Source organism: Vulpes lagopus, chromosome X, assembly GCF_018345385.1.
Source record: "Vulpes lagopus strain Blue_001 chromosome X, ASM1834538v1, whole genome shotgun sequence".
NCBI lineage: Eukaryota > Metazoa > Chordata > Mammalia > Carnivora > Canidae > Vulpes > Vulpes lagopus.
In genome coordinates, this window is record NC_054848.1 from 25,853,462 (window position 1) to 25,871,210 (window position 17,749).

Sequence of the window (17,749 nt, forward strand, 5' to 3'; positions counted from 1 at the left end):
AATACTGGTAGATTCTAAAAGGAGTATGTGAGGCTAAGCAGCATTTTCATAGGTTCATGGAAATAGGGAGGCAAAAGGCAGTCAGGCTGCCATGGGTAGAGATGAATAGGGGCAAAATCCTAGACTTTTGATTGTGATTGTGATGGGCCAACCCAAAAAGTGAGGTAAACTGGAAATACTCTGTCACAGGAAGTAAAGCCCAGATTCAAGTAATTTAAAGCACTGAGCAGATTATGATGATCTAAGATTGCTAATGCTCTTAGCCTAACTTCCTTTCAGAAACAAAAATGAACCCTTTTTGGAGGAAGATTATCTCTAGAGTTTTTCATATATGCTTTCTAGTTTTCTACTAAAAAAAAAAGAATCAAGCATACAAAACATGACTAAAAACCAACAGAAACAAATAACCTTAAAAGCCAAACCATAGGAAATCCCGATATTAGAGTTCTCAGTCTTTAAAGTAATACATGTTCAAGGAATTGCTTGACAAAATTAATCACCTTAGCCAAGAGTTGGGAATTTAAAAATAGAAATTCTGGAGCTGTGTTAAAAATTCAGTTGATGAGTTTTGCAAAAGATTAGACACAGCTGGAGATGAATCAGTAAACTGGGAGAGAGACCAGAAGTAAATATCCAGATTAGAGCACAGAGAGATAAAGGTTTAGAAAACAGAGACGAATCTAGGAGAAAGATGGAGTAAGGTGAGGAGGTCTAATATGTTTGTCACTGGAGTCCCAGGAGAAGAGGAAAGAGAAATGATAAGGTTTTTTCAAAACTGATGAAAGCTATCACAGATTCAAGAAGCACTATGATTCCCAGGCAAGATAAATACAGAAAGCCATATATAAACATACGAAGAGACCTGAAGATAAAAAGAAAAATGTTTACGTAGCCAGAGGATATGACCTTCAGGAGTGCCACACTGACTTTCAATTGATTTCTCAATGGAAACAAAGTAAGTCAGAATACAATAGAATGAAATCTCTAAAATGCTTTATGACTATAACTTCCACCTAGGATTCTATACCTGTGAAAATATTCTTACATAATTAAGGTGAAATATAAAGGCAAAGACAAACAAAAAAACAGATAGAAATCATTGCAAGCAAACCCCCACTGAAAGAAAAACTAAGCACTGTTTTTTCATGTAGAAGGGAAATGGTCTCACCCAGGAGTTTGGCAATGTTATAAGGAATGGAAAGCTCTAGAAAGGGTCAGTCTAAATGAATTTTGATGGCATGAAACAATAACATCTTATGATGTTCAAAATACATTAAGTATTAAAATGCACGGCAGCAGTTGTACATGAAAGGAATTTGGGGCAGACGAGTCTAAACTGTTTTCTGGTCCTTATATCGTCAAGGATGCGTGTTGCAATAATTTCGGGGAAACAATGAGAGTAAAATAATGTGTAATTAACAAGCTTATCAAGGGGAAATACTGAATGATTTTTTTTAAAAAAAGGCAAGGAAAGAATAAGAAATGTGAAACAGGAAGGAAGGACATATAGAAAGCATTTAAATCCAAATATGTAAATAAGTATATGAAAAAGGAAAAGATTCGTTTCTCCACCATAAATTCTGGCAAAGGGGTTGAGACTGCTAATCAGTGGATGGGATTAGTGCCAAGACATTGGAGAGAAGGCAAGCTGGAGAGACCTTTCAGAGGAAAGATATCACCTGTATGTTTATAAATCAGATAGGGCATAAAGATAAGGCGGGGGATGGGGGGGGCAGGGGAGACAGAGCTGCAGATTTTTAGCCTGAGAGAACAGAAGGAAATATTTAAGGAGTGCCAGCCTGGGAGAAGAATGGCTTGCTTCTTTGAACGAGGTGAGTATTGGACTTGTAATCAAAGCTCATTTATGGGCAATTAAGTTTGTGGCTCTTTTATAAAGAGATTGTTCAAATGTAAGATGGAGACTTAAAGTCGGCACCGGACAGTCGCAGTTTATTATAGATGACTTCACTATAGGAATGAATGTAAATTATTCAACAAGAGTCAAAGAACCCTTCTGGGTACAGGTTCTGTAATGAGCCCTAGGCATCTAGTGACAAACCAGGCAGGCCCCGTGCTTGCCTTTGTGACTCAGAAGGCCAAGGAGGGGAATCTGGAAGTAAAAAGGAGGAAGGCAGATAGAAAAGGAGGAGAGAGGAGGAGTAATTGCCTGAGAAGGGAAGCCACTCGGTCATGCCAAGGATAGATTCCACCTCCAATTTTATGTCACCCGGGAAAATGCTAAGGTGTCATACCTCCATGCAAGTCTCAGTTGAGAACATCAACATAATATTAAATCTTCGGCAGCTTTCTCTTAACACAAGGTGGGGTTGGTGGAAACAGAATCAGATTTTCACATATCTTTGTCTTTGAGCTTCGTCTTTGTTTATATCACAGTCTGTAGGTTTTATTCTCTCTCCTCTCTCTTTGTCCCTCTGTCACTCTAGTCCTGTCCTCCTCTTCATCTCCCTCTTTACTCAATTATGTAACTGATGAGCAGTGTTTGCTATAGACAGGCCAATGAGAGAAGCAGTCTACACTTCTCTTTAAAAATTGCTTTTTTTATGTGGTCTTCTTGTTTATGGCCCAAGGCATCTGTGATAAGCAATCAGCTCACTCATCCCCAGTACCAGGACAGAGGTAGGAAGTCTTCAGGGTCCTATTTGTGGATCTGAAATACACTTGATGAAGAAGTTAAAGACTAAGAAAGCCTATTTTTTCTTGCTTCCAATAAAAGTGTGTGTGTTTACTGACGTCTTTTATAACAGTTATAAGCACAGAAAAAAAAAAACATTCAAATCTGTCCATTGAGGCACCGATGGCTAGTTCCATACAGTTTTAGAATTTGTGTGCTAATTGTGTGGTGGGCGAGGTAAACATTGGTGTGGTACCTAAAATAGAGCAGTGTCACTTTGCATCACTGCTCTGCCATCACTGTGCCCTGATGCAGCCGTTGATTCTGATGGCCCGGGTGGACTGCAGGAGCTTTGTGGCCCTGGATCCTTTGGCTGTCTTCACTCATCCTTGCGAGGCTTTTTCTCTCCCTCTTAGCATTCCCTTCATCAGTATTATTTTCCAAGGACTTCCCTGCACCCCAATCCCTACTATTTTTCTAAGCCTTTTCCTCCCAAAACCAGTTCTTATTAGTGGTCTAGAGACCTTGCAGTCTCCTAAGAATTAGTGAAAGAAAGGTTGGGGTTTACAAATACACCACAGACGAAACTGAGCACAACTACAACTGCACAGCCAAGCCCAAAACCACTGAAGTGGTAGGAAAAGGCTTGGATCAGTGATGTTTAATATCTTCATGTGCAATTTCACTGATGCTGCCAGTGAAACATTCTGGCCTAACGAGGATGGCCCAACTGTTTTTCTGTCCTTCTTGGACAGTTTTTGTCACTCTGTTACTTACACTTGATGAGTGTGCATGGCAAGCCTAAGTGCAATATGACCTTGCTCCAGTAGCTTTCTGTAGAGCATAATTCATGATGTAATATAAAAATATGCATATTAAAGACTAATATCCAGAGAGGCAAGAGTCACTGATTTGAGACCCTTAGTATATGAAAGAAAACCACTAACAAGAATAATTTGTCCTCAATTTTTCTTTATTTAAATGGTATTGCAAACATTTATTTCTAAGATGTTGGATTTAAAGTATCCTGTGGGGCTCCTGACTGGCTCAGTCAGTGGAACACGTGACTCTTGTTCATGGGAGCCTCATGTTAGGTGTAGAGATTACTTCAAATAAAATCTTCAAAAATAAAAAATAAAAATAGGGGCCCCTGAGTGGTTCAGTTGATTGAGCGTCTGACTTGATTTCTGCTCAGGTCATGAGATCAAGCCCTATGCTGGCTCTGCACTTGATATAGAGTCTGCTTGTCTTTATCCCTCTCTGCTCTTCCTCCTACTCTCTCCCTCTCTCAAATAAATAAAAAAAAAATAAAATATTAAAAAAAATAATGTTCCTATATAGCTCTTCATGCAGTATTGCAGTTGTAGACATTGATCATCCTTTTTGCCTTTTTTAGTTTTTACATACTGGTTAACCCCGGGCCAATGATTAAACCCGTGTAATCATCTGTCAAGATCTGAAGGAACCTTGAGCTCAACTTTTTTTAACCTTTTCTGGGACTGGATTATGTTTCAGAGTATCAGCATGAAAAAAAACCATAAATGGCAAGCTACCTAAAATTTGGAAGCACACTTGTCTTGAAACAACAAAAGTGTGGTTTTGTTTTTATTGCTGTGCTTTGGAAGGGAGCAAATTTTTTTTACTTTTGTAAAAATCTGAAATATTCAGCTTGATCAAGATATACTTAATTTCTCCTTATTTCGAGTCCTTTATTACAAAATTCTTTGAATGCCTTACATTTCCTTCAATCCAGGGTAAAAAAGAAAATTTCTGTGTATTTTGCAATTGATAAATTCTTCAACTCTGGCCAATTTAAAGAGAAACAATCTGATTTCAACTTTGAAGTTTCTGATCTTTAATATTTCTTTATATTCTGTTTAAGACTTTGAATTCATTCTGGCTTATCTGTGTCGTAGGGGTTTCATGCTGGATTCAGACTGTGGGTTTAAATCCTGGCTTTTCCACTTACTACCATTCTGTGCCTGTTCTCTCTACAGTTAAATTGGAGAAATTGAAAGTGTGAACCTCCTAGGCATGAGGTAAAAAGAAGTGAGTTAATATGTGTAGAGTACTTAGAGTTCCTAGCAAATTAGAAGGCTTCAGTAAGTGTTAGCCATGGCCACTGTTCTGAACTGGCTGATAGTCTTTTTAAAATTCAGGAATCCAGATGGAATGATTGATTTATACATGACAGGTGTTCTTCGGAGAAATGCAAAGCTTACCTGGGTCACAGACACCTGTGTCAGTCATCAGCATTCCAGCATTTATTCATTCACCCAAGAGCTGAAATACTTTTCAGCCCCAAGGTGTGGCACATATATGTTTTAAATCACCCCCCTCCCTAATGCTCCATTTTTTTTTTGGCCCCAGGTGATTTCTGAAAATGCCATCAGGTGAGGGACAGTCATCGATTATAGTCTCTTCTCCTTGGCAAGTGACCTCTTGCCCAGCTTAATTAATAGCTTAACTTTTGGCAAGCGATAACACATAGCAATTAAATCTGGTTTACTATTATCCTCTCTCGTGGGGGAAGCGAGCTGATAGTACTTTGTGTAACCGTCAGCAGTCCTTGCTTAGGGCGAGCTCTGTAACCTGGGGCCTCACCTTCGGGTCACTTCCCATCAGGCTGGTAGCTCCACACAGTCAGCCCTCTCAGAGATGTATTATTTGCCTTTGCTTCTAATCCATTGAAAAACTCAGATGATTTCTAGTTAATTTTCAATTTTTTTCTTAGGTACTTTTCCCTTCTATTTTTATGACTAACCAAAAATGATGCAAATTTAAGTATTCTGAAAGTCATTTCTTCCTCTGTGCTGTCACTGCATCTCCAAACTGACCCTGGTCTGTGGGCATTGAGGTAACTGCATATCTCTTCACTCTTAAAACTTTGGTTTTTCAGACCAGACAAAATCTAAACAGAGCTATATTTTGGTTGCGACTTTATTTAATACAAATGAAAGTTTATCTTGTCATCCAACTGGGTTTAAAAAAAAAAAACTTTCTCATTTCATGGTTTGAACCATTTAAATCAGATTTACTGGGTCTGAATAAGGGACATGCCTTATAAAAAGCAGGCTGTATGGTGTTCTGGACTCCCTAGCATCTATTTTCCTTCTTTTTTTGTTGTTTTTTTTTTCCAAATTACTTTAGAACTTAGAAGTTCCTGTTCCCTCTAGCCACGTTTTTCCTGTTTGTGGTGGTGGGCTTCACCTCCTGCTAACCCTACCACGGAAGTGCTTTCTTGGGGCCTGGCCTTCCCAAAGCAGCCTTTTCACATCTCCCTATAAATCACCCCAATAGAGATTATGGCACACTCCTTAGCATTCCTTTCTAAGGAACAGTCCATGACCTTTCGATTCAGATTCACTGGTCGCTGGTCAGGTGAGCAGTCAGTAACCGGCGGAGCCACTTTTCTAAGGAGGGTACAGATACGTTGCTAGGTAGGGAAGACTCATCCTGAAGTACAAGCACATATTACCTGGTCTTTGTCCTCATGGGTGAAGTCCCCCGAACTGGAGAATCTGACCCGACTGCCTTCGTTTCCTTTCTACTCCTTGGCTTTTCCTTTCTTTTTCTATGCTCAAATGCATAGAAAATGTTCGTTCTGATTAACTCGCCCCAGTGATCTGCCATTTCCTAAGTGGTCAGCGAGACAACACAGACCTTGAATCTGGCCACCTCTAGCATGAATTGCCATTATTTCTCCTAATGCTCCAGCTGCTCCAGTTTCTCCTGGTCCTTCAGATCCAGTTGCCGCCGTCCCCTCTGGCTCTGCAGTTCCAGCTGCTGGCACTTCCTCAGGTATCTGGCGCTCCGGCCCCTGCTCACTCCCGGCCTTCTGACTCAGACCCTGACACGTGATGGGGGAAATTGACCACCGCTGCTGGATCTCATCTGGCACTTCTTTTGATTGTTCTCAGAAATCTCCTCCACCGGGGGCACAGTCCTCCAGCTTGGGGTCTTCTCTTTGGCTTTTGGTCTCTTCGTCTGCAAATCTAATTCTGCCATCTTAGCTTCTTTAATGAGTTTTCTAATTTTTTTGTTCTTAATTCAATTAATTTTTGAGCATTTGTGAATTGTTTGGTAGTGTATCAACCACTGACATTTTTCTCCTTGGCAGTTGTACTAATTCTTCCATGTATTCTAATTGCCTTAAACTCTGGGGCTATAAAAACAAAGTGAATCTGCCAGCCTTCTGTGATGGTGGAATAATGGTGGGAGAGGGACTACGGACACCATCTAGTCTCACTGCCTTATTTTATATTCAGGAAATCTAAGCCACGAGAGGTGAAATAACTTGCTTAAGTCACATAACTTGCTGGTGGCAAAATCAGAAGACCTAGAACTTTGGTCTCCTGATTTCATGCCCAGTGTTTTGACTCTTTTTGGTGAGGGATTGATTCTGTGGATTCCACTGTGGAGACTTCCAAGCTCTCAAGTGAAGAGTAAAGTGTCCAGTTATGTAAGTGGTCCTTGTCCAGGAGCAATAGAGTCGCAGAGCCACTGGAACTCCAGGGAACCACCTGGTCATCAGCTTGTCATTTTGTTTTTAAAGAAATAACTGGAACAAATTCTATATCCTAAATATCATGCCCTAGAAAAGAGCTTCTCAAGTTCTAGTATAACACTGAATAACTTGGGATGCCCCTAACAAAAATAGACTCGGGCCTTCCTTGCCTAGACCTGCAACTAGAATCCTGCAAAGGGCTTGGAATGTGTGATTTCAAATTTTTCCAGGGGATTCTGGTATGCTTTCTGGGTAAGGACCACTGCTGTGGAGTCTAGCAATGTTTCTTAAAGGGTGGGCACCTATTTTTTTTTTTAAGATTTTATTTATTTATTCATGAGAGGCACAGAAAGAGGCAGAGAGACAAGCAGACTTCCTGTGGGGATCCCGATGCAGGACTTGATTCCAGGACCCAGGGATCATGACCTGAGCCAAAGGCAGATGCTCAACCACTGAGCCACCCAGGTGCCTCTGGCTGGCACATTTAAAAGACATATTTCTGGGCTCCCTCCCTGGACCTACTTTTCTAGAATATCAGGGAATGGGGTCCATCTTTAAGCTCCCTAGTAACTCTTTACATTAAAATACAGAAAAGCCCTGATCTAGGAGGCTTTGAACCATTAAACAGCCTAGAACAATGACTTTCAGGTCCTTTGTTCATGTCTCTTAATAAGAAAGATGATTCATCAAACTCACATAACTAAAACAAAAGTTTCACAAGTCCATTCTTAGCCTTACTGAGTTCAGTGAACTCTCTTATCATTCTAATCCATCCTATTTCGTTTTTTTAAAAGTAAGTAGTTGAATCACACTTGATTGATTTTAAACCCCCCAGCCCGGTGTAGCTCGAAACACTGAGAATTGAGATGTGTTTGTTGATTCTACCTGTCATAGACTCAAACCTTCTCTCTGGAATTCCTCTCCTTTTCCCAATTAGTCCTGCTAGTACCTGCTGGGGTTGCTTGCCTAATGAGGAAGGTCTGCTTTTGCCACAGACATGCAATCCCGCCCCTGTGTGCAAAGTGGACTGCCTCGGTTCCCTGAGCATGGGGGTGCTTGCCCACTCCATGCTGCTGCTGCTAATGAGCTTATATCAATCACAATGCAAGTAATAGAAAACTCAACCCTCACTAAATAAAGTAAAACCATTTTTTTAAAGTAATTCTTTAGTTCCTGGAACCAGCAATGCAATAGTAGCTTAGTTCAGGTGCTAATTCTAGACTCAGACATATGACCTGGATTCCCCACAAATCTTTTTCTGGGATGGCTCCAAATATGGCCAGTTCAGCTCCTCTCTTTATGGGGACAGCAGTCCCAGCCACACACTGCCTAGTAGAGCTGAGGAGAGGGGCCCTGTCAGACTGAGCACAAACCTCCATTGGGCTGATTTAGACTCCACTCTCTACTGAATCAGTCACCGGGATCGGGACATGAGGCTGGAGCTACGGGTAGGGTCAAATCTCCAGCAAACCACATGGCTGAGGATGAGGGAGAGACAATTTCCTGAAGAGAATTTGAGATACTTCCCAGGAGCAAGAGGAATATGTGGTGGGCGGCAAATGCAGGTGTGCTGTATAGGCCATGCATTCCCCTGGTGTTCCTCTCTGTCTTCTCTTTCCTCAGTTGTGAGGAGCCTTTTCTCACTGCTTTTCACACCTGTGGAAACCAGTCTATTGTCCTGAAGTAGCCACTGTCAAAATCAAGCTCAGGCAGCCCTTGGGGGAAATGACAGTTGAGGTAATTAGAAAGAACTGATTAAAACTCACTACAGAAAAGAACTGGTTTTTAAATGAAAAGACAGGAATAGTCTAGTTAAGGGTGAACCAAACTATGCAATTAAGTGGCCAGCATTCACGTGTGCAGTGGGCAAGCCTGTTTTATCTTCCCTGGTGCCCTGTAAATAAACTATGGGCCTGAGGCTTTTCAGGAGGCATCTGAGCACAGTCCGTGCCAAAAATAATCTGTTAGTGACTACTAACAGATTAAAAGTGATGGAAATTAAGTACAAAACTTAAATCTGACAAAGAAAAGTTAGCTGACCTATTGGTTACCTTTCACAGTTGCTTTATGTGATACCTTTTCTTTCTCAGGCCTTCTGTCATGAAGCAGAACAGAAATATTTCCTACTAAAGGATCTGAAAGTGGACGATAGTTACTTAGTATAAATAATCTCTTAAAACAGCTTTTTTACAATCTAGTGTGGAGCAAGAATGCTGACCTTTAAACAATTCTTTTAACAATTCTGGCTTTTAGCCTACTTTTGCAATGGAAGAGTTTAATGTACATAAGGATTTCATATATAAGAAACTGAATCTTAACTTTTTCCTTCAATAAATAGTACCAGGTTCTCTGCTTTGTCACAAATTGCTCCCAAGTTTTCTAAAATACCTGCTTTATACCCAGTATGGTGATCCTGAGCTATGTATCCTGCCCCGGCAACTAGCCTGCCGAGCATTTAGACTTTGTCTTTACTCATGTATTCTTAGAAAATTCTTATCCAAAACATTTTTTCATTGTTTTTTTTTTTCTATAAAAAGGATACAAAATAAGTACCTTAAGGTTTGTATTACTCTCCTAACTTGGTCTGTAATTTGGCATAAAAGCTTTAAATTCTTCCTCATAAATTTATTCTTTTTTCTAACAATATACCCATTCATTTCTAATTTTCTAATTTCTATCTTTTGAAACCTCTAGCATTTTAATTGCTTATGGAAACTAATCAGTATCCTATCCTTGACAATGATTTCATTAAGATTTGATTTTTTTTAAACGAAGTTTTTCATATATGTTATTATATTTTGGTCTATAGTGTGGCTTGATCTAAGAACCCAGTCTACCGTTGAGAATCTTAGTAAGAGAATTCCAGGAAATAATAACTTTGTCAAGGTAAGAGATCTCTTTAAAAGTATACTATAAGAATGCTTGTTTAAAAAAAGGGTTTAGAGATTTCAACTGAAAGACTATTTGGGCCTTACATCCTTTTGCATAATAGTTAATTGATACATTTTACAGACTATTTCTCTGCAGACAATTGAGGACAGCTCAAGTATTTACCTTCCTGTCTTCATCCCTTAAGGTGGATTAGAGCATTCATATTCTGAGGTTGATAGGCTGGAGGGGATTATAAAATAGTGTCCTAGTGGCTTAAACCATACTCCCTCATGTTTTCTTCTATCTGTCAAAGAAAGTACTGGATGCTTTTTACTTTTTAGGCATCTGGATTCAGGGAGAAAAAGTTAAAAGACACTCTAGCCCCTCACTGAACTCCTTTTCCACTTTCTTCCTATGAAGAAGGCTGATAAAAAGTGCCTGTATTTCAATCTATATGTAAAGCTCTCTTCAGTTAAGTGGAGAGAATTTTTGAAATAGGCAAGGTATTTTTCTTAGGAAGGTCAAGGCCCACTTCTAACATCCAAAGGAAGTTCTCTTTTTTTTGGTTTATCCCCTTTATATTTATTTGTCAGTGGGACTCTTAGGACAGTGGTTCTTGGTTCTGAAACAAATCCCATTAATTGTAGCAATTTAACAAACCATTCCCTGCCTTTGCCCTGGGAATAACTTCAGGCTAGTCCTGAATATACCCTTACCCATTTCCTATTCTGTTCCCCCTTGTCACCCTGCCCAACCCTCACCCCCACCTCCAGCTGCACTTGCTTCAAGGGGTACATGTTTTTCTCTTCAATGCCATTTTAGTCAACTTCTACACTTGCTACCTAAATCATTCAAATGGGATATTATCGACTACCTCACTGTTGGCTTTGTGGGATGACCCTTGGTCCTTCAAATCAAAGAGGAATAATCCCATACATTATTTCCTTTCATTATTTTTGAGTATTGATCTTATTTTTTTTCTAGGAAAGCTAGAAAACCATGAGTTAAAAGAGTCTTAAAGAGTGCATTAAACTATTAAATGGTTTGGTTTGAATCTTTCTACCAAACATATCCATAGCAGATAAGAAGGAAAAAGGTATCACTTTCTGTACTTAGGTAATAAATCAAGAGACTAAGGATTAGGGGAGGGGAGAAAGAGTTGCATTATTTTGGTGTATATATCTTCTTAGCCACTTTCATCAGCCCTTGTAAATATATTTGGTGTTTAATATACTAACAGAAATAATAGTTGAACCTGATCCATTCTCAAGGAAGATTGATAAGCCCATATGTGTCTTATATTTACCATTTATCCTTTATTCAATACATCCTCTCTTTATTTAATGTACTAGCTGAGTTTTTAGGCAACTACTTTCTTATAGATAGTGACTCACTATTGCTTTCATCTGGCATGTCCTTGAGCTCTACTTTATTCTTCACTTATGTTATTTGAATATGTATGTGTTTATGTATATATCACTTAGAATATATATTTTTTACACATATAAGTATATTGTTAAGCCTTCTATATTAAAACAAATTTTCTAGTTATGGTCATTAGTTTATGATGCAATATGCTCTCTGATTTTTAATAGTTTAAAATATCACTTTCATGAACTAGAAAATGAAAAAGCAGAGTTTCAGACTGGGTTCTGCATGTAATACTCATCACAAAAGCTAACATCTACGTGTTCACTATCTAGATTACAGGGTGTTGTGTCATTTAATTCTCTTTACCTTGCAACGTGGATGCTCTTTGAACTGCAAACATATCATGTTTATCTTTGTTCATGAACAATGAACATGCCTTCCTGTGCCACAAGATAGGAAAAATTTTTTATCCATAATACCATGGGATTGACTTTTGGGCCATTGAATATTTTGTGATTTGTGGAGTTTGTTGGTTTGGTGTTTTATTTTTTAAACTGTTGGGAATTTAATTTGCTGGCTGAATTTCATAACTGTTTTTAGTCCAAGACAGGCCTTCCACTTAGCACTTACTTCAGTGCCGTGAAACTTCGTTGGCTCCTTGACAATGTGAGAAAAGTTCAAAAGGCTGTTGAAGAAGATAGAGCTCTTTTTGGGACCATTGATTCATGGCTTATTTGGGTACGTTTAAATAGAATGTATGTATGGAGAAAGTTTTTCAGAAATTTTTTAGACTGGCTTGCCTACTCTCTGTTTTGTATTAAGAGTTCAAGCTTTTTTTAAGGTTTATTCATTTATTTGTTGGCTGGGGGCGGGGGGGGGGGCTTGTGTGCATGCGTGAGTGGGGTTGGGGGAGAGATAGAGGGAGAGGGAGGGAGAGAATCTTAAGCAGGCTCCATGCCCAGCCTGGAACTGATGCCAGTTTGATCTCACAACCCTGAGATCATGACCAGAGCCAAAATTAAGAGTCAGACACTCAACCAACTGAGCCACCCAGGCACCCTGAGTTTAGACTTTTTCATTGGCAAAATTATTAAGAAAAGTCACTCAAGAGACAGCAGAACATTTCAGCCTCCATTTAAGAGACGTTTTTGCCTACTTCCTCCTTATTTTTCTTGATTTATTTTCATAAAAATGGAGGGTGATTACCAAAACCACATCTCATATCTATTATCTTTAGAATAAGTAATTTAAGTAATTAGTAATTTAGGTAGTCTTTTTCTCTTGCCTTTCATAAGCTCTTTTCCAGTGGTCATTTCTTAAAAGAAGTAACAATTTAACATAATAGAACATCTATGTGACTTTTATCATTTGCTTTCAGCATTGCACAGCTGTCTCTAATTAAGCCATAATACGAAAAATCATAGTGGGATTTCGATGTATAATCTTTTTGCCTAAGCTGAACACAGAAGAGTAGAAACTCACATTTTAGACGTTTCCCAGAGTTATCTTAAAAGTGCATGTTCTCTCTCACTTTGTCTCTTTTGTTCTCTGTTATTTTTATTATGGCCATTTCCAAATGTACCCAAAAGCAGAGGGGACAGTGTAATGAACTTCTGCAACAGTGGGCCAGCTACAGCAATCAACTATGGCCAGTCTTGTTTCAACTATATTCATATCTTCTTTCTCCCCACAGATAATTGTTTTTTTTTTCTAAATTTTTTTTTTATTTTATGATAGTCACAGAGAGAGAGAGAGAGAGGCAGAGACATAGGCAGAGGGAGAAGCAGGCTCCATGCACCGGGATCCCGACGTGGGATTCGATCCCGGGTCTCCAGGATCACGCCCTGGGCCAAAGGCAGGCGCCAAACCGCTGCGCCACCCAGGGATCCCTCCCCACAGATAATTGTAAAGTAAATCCCATACATATAATTTCATTTGTAATTACTTCAGTAAGTATGTGATTATCTTTTTCAACATTCAAGAGAGCTTCAGGGGAATATTGTCCCTATTCTCTCTTGCCATATCCCCAGAGCACATCTTCCAGAACCAGTACCAGGAAGTGGCACTTTTTCCACCCCTCCCTGGGCTTGGTGCTCCCTTGGCCCGCAGTTTCCATACCTGTCACAGTTGAAATAGTTCAAATAGTTCCAGACAACAGTTCTGACAATCAGTTGCTTGAAACCAGAGTAAGGTCAGGGTGTGGCACCTGTGAGCTGCAGGAGATGGGGGAGCTCATATGGCTGCAGGGTGGGGACCTATTCCTGGGATGCCCAGATGTCTTTTCTTGCTTTTGTTCCATTCTTACTTACTGCTCCCACACAAAAGAAAGCAGCAGTGCTTTCAGCTCAGGCCCGAGGGTATTAACACTAGAGAATTTAAAACCCTGCTTTCAGGATACATGCGTGGGTAGGCACAACCCAATGACAATTATGATTCCAAAAAAATAAAAACAGAGAAATGGCAACACAGAGGTCTGTGAGATCCTGAAAAGGCAGGCATATTGATATATTTCACCTTGCCAAATTTAGTAAGAGTGCATTTTCCAAAGATAATGGATAAAAATAAAACATTTTTTTTGTTTAACCATCAGTTTACTAGAATTCTTGCTGTCTAATATCATTGCTGGTTGAGCACATGTGGCTACCAAGCACTTGAAATGTAACTAGTCTGAATCAAGATGTGCTATGAGTGTAAAATAAAATATACACTGGACTTAAATAGGTAAAATGTTAGGGCGCCTGACTGGCTCTCAATCAGTAGAACACACAACTCTTGATCTGGGGGTTGTGAGTTCAAGCCCTGTGCTCAGTGTAGATATTACTTAAAAATAAATAAATATGGCAGCCTGGGTGGCTCAGCAGTTTAGCGCCACCTTCAGCCCAGGCCGTGATCCTGGAGATCCAGGATTGAGTCCCATATTGGGCTCCCTGCATGGAGCCTGCTTCTCCCTCTGCCTGTGTCTCTGCCTTTCTCTGTACATCTCTCTGTGTCTCTCATGGGTAAATAAATAAAAATTTTTTTAAAAATATTTAAAAATAAATACATAATACATACATACATACATAGGTAAAATGTCTCAGTAATTATTTTTTATGTTAAAAGGATATTTTGGGGTTGCCTGATTGGCTCAGCCAGTGGATCATATGACTACTGATCTCAGGGTTCTAGGTTCAAGCCCCATGTTGGGTGTAGAGATTACTTAAAAAAAATAATAATAATAATAAATCTTAAATAAATGAATGGATATTTGGGATATATCAGGTTAAATAAAATATATAGTGTTATTAAAATTAATTTCACCTGCTTCTTTATACTTTTTAAACGTAGCTACTAGAAAATTTAAAATTACATAGGTAGCTAGCATTATATTTCTATTGGACACCACTGGTCCAGAAATCAGAAAATTAAATAATTGAAACGTACCATTCTCCTGCTTTATGCACTCTGCTGCTTATTATGGTCCTTGGCAACATGTAAATTAAATTGCAGATTAGGGAGTGCCTCAGTCAGTTTGAGCATCTGACTCTTGATTTCGTCTCAGGCTCAAGTCATGATCTCAGGGTCTGGGAATCAAGCCCTGTGTCTGGCTCTGTGCTTAGTGAGGAGTCTGCTTGTGGATTCTCTCTTGCTCTCTCCTTCTGCCCCTCCCCCAGCTCACATATTCTCTCTCAACTAAATAAATCTTTTTAAAAATAAAAATAAGTAAATAGCAAATTAGTATAAATCTAACATGTCCTTTTATTCTGTCTAGAGTTTGACAGGAGGGGCCAATGGAGGCGTCCATTGTACGGATGTAACAAATGCAAGTAGGACAATGCTTTTCAACATTCATTCTCTGGAATGGGATAAAGAGCTCTGCGAGTGAGTTGTGTTTTGCCCTAAGAAGCACTTCCCAATATATTACCTATATATAACCTAAGTCTTAGTATTTTCAGATGTTGGTAGAACACCAAACTTTAATTGTTGATATTTCAACTACAGTATGCAAGTCTGTACTGTGTATTCAAAGAAGAGACTATTGTTGCATATATAGCAAACAGGCAAAATTAATTGTCTTGTTTAGGAAGATTAAGTTTCTTTAGAAAAGTACTTTGTTTTCTGTGTGCTTAGTTTTTAGTGGTTTCTATAAAGTTAGAATGTTAAATATCCAAACATACAACTATGTTGTCCTGGCTTATTTTTTTTTTAAGATTTTATTTATTTATTCATAGAGATGCAGAGAGAGAGAGAGAGAGAGAGGCAGAGACACAGGCAGAGGGAGAAGCAGGCTCCATGCAGAGAGCCTGATGTGGGACTTGATCCAGAGTCTCCAGGATCACGCCCTGGGCTGCAGGCGGCGCTAAACCGCTGCGCCACCGGGGCTGCCCTGTCCTGGCTTATTTAATTCTGCACTCCAATACATCCATTTTTTAATTGCTATTTACATTTTTTGCCTTTAAATCCATATAAATGTTTCTAGATATTTATTTAAAATAGTGATATATACCCAATCCTATCTTACTGTTTTCCAGATTTTTTGAAATTCCAATGAAAATTCTTCCAAATGTCCGGAGTTCTTCTGAGATCTATGGCCTAATGGTAAAAAAAAAAAACAAATTTAATTTCATTTTTAAAAAAGCTTTGCTATTCAGAATTCAAAGATAAGTTGTATTATGTTTTCTAGTTTGAGAGTTGTGACTCTTCTGTAAGTGTTGATAGTATGTAAAATAAGAATTTAGTGCTGTTTAAACAGTTTTATAACTTAAAAATTTTAGAATCCTTCTTACCAGTTGATTTTATATTTTATAAACATTAATTGGCTTTTCTTTGAGTATTCTAAAGTATTAATGCAAAAATCTACAGAGGGTAGCATGGGAATGTTTGAGCTTGTTTATTCTTTTAATTGAAATAACTAGTAGTTTTGGTGTTGTGTGCTTATAATTTATAGGAAAGACTCTTCACATTTTCATGTTCTTTTTCCTGTTGAATCTCTTTTAATAGCCAAACCATGTTTTTTATATTAAATTCTTGGTCAACTTGAGCAAAACTTTAGCAAAGAAACCAAAAACAAAGTCTGTTTCTGATTTGTGATTGCTAATTAAACTGGTTTCTGTGATGGACATTTTACTGTTGCTTTCACTGAAACCGAAAGAAAAAGTACTTTCAGCAAAAAGTGTGCTTAGCATCATTGAGTATCTCTGATTACACATCAGGGATGAAAACCTCCAGGAGGATTTGAACTGGTATTTGAGCACAAAACTCTAGAATTTATGTGAAACTTAAAAATATGTCTAAGGTCAATTCCAAAAAAAAAATATTGTTTAGACATTTCATGACAAGTGTTAGAAACTCTACTTATAGAGTTAACAATAATAGAGTTGAATACTAAGTGCTCTGGATAAAGTTTGAGCAGAGTTCTTAAATACTTCATTTATAATAAAGCCTTCTAACGCATCATGGAAATTTTTAAGGGAAGCACTGCTCATCTACAATAAAAATAATTTGATGACTTCATAGTCTACAGACTGACCTGGGTCAGGGAAAAAAAACCTATCTTTGAGAAATAGTTTTAGAGAATGGTTGAAATATCATTTACTGGCCTAGTTTTTTTCTTGCATTTAAAATATTATGCTTCTGTCCTCCTTTTCCCCCCTTGCTGACTATAGAAAATCTCTCATAGCCTGGTGAGTAGGTTGCCCACCAATTATGCTACCCATTCATTTGGAAAAGATACAGTGCATTTCCATTTAGTTTTAGACAAGCATAAATCCATTTACTAAGCAGATTGATCTAGAATCTCCATGACCCACCAAATTGCTATAAGCTCTAGACAAGCTCTAGGTTTTCTTTAAACTCAGTCATGTGTCTTTTTAAGCTTCCCATAAGACTGAAAGTGGGGTTTCAAAATAAAAGACTAAGCTAGTTTTCTGGACTGAGAAATTCTGATGTCTCCCATTACAAAGTACACCTGTGATGTGCTTTGGGCTTTAGCATAACAGGGAAATTAGATGTAGTTTTTAAACATCCTAAACATCTATCTTAAATGATACTTGACCAACCTTTCAGACTAGTTAGTTGGAAATGCACTGTCACTTTTTCTGCATGCTTCACCAGAGGACGTGCCCAGGAATCCTCCAGAAACCCCTCCCTGTGAAGGCAAAGCGCTTTATGTGCCTGAATGCACATTAGTAGATCCTGCTGGTAGTTTGATAATACCTTCGACAGTGTCAGCAAAGACTTCTTTTCATATTTAAGTATATAAAGATATACAGCCTCCCAGTTTCTATGGATTCACTTTCAGCTCCTTATGAAGGATACCTGTCACTTACTACCCAGGTTCAGGTTTCCCAAGAATATTTAGTCAATAAAAATGACAGCTCTTGAATTAA

At 38.6% G+C, this 17,749-nt stretch overlaps 1 protein-coding gene across 7 annotated transcripts in view; it reads left to right on the forward strand.

The window, feature by feature from the left end:
- The window catches only part of GK (glycerol kinase), a 76,237-nt gene that overhangs the window by 24,471 nt on the left and 34,017 nt on the right, over positions 1-17,749 (forward strand). For 3 of the 7 annotated variants that reach the window (XM_041740603.1, XM_041740606.1, XM_041740607.1), the window contains 6 exons: positions 6,350-6,433; positions 9,949-10,025; positions 11,982-12,119; positions 15,133-15,242; positions 15,893-15,959; positions 17,027-17,044. In XM_041740603.1, the coding sequence (XP_041596537.1) occupies positions 6,350-6,433; positions 9,949-10,025; positions 11,982-12,119; positions 15,133-15,242; positions 15,893-15,959; positions 17,027-17,044 (494 nt within the window). The remainder of the gene's footprint in view (positions 1-6,349; positions 6,434-9,948; positions 10,026-11,981; positions 12,120-15,132; positions 15,243-15,892; positions 15,960-17,026; positions 17,045-17,749) is intronic. The other 4 variants (XM_041740605.1, XM_041740608.1, XM_041740604.1 and 1 more) reach the window with 3 other exon arrangements.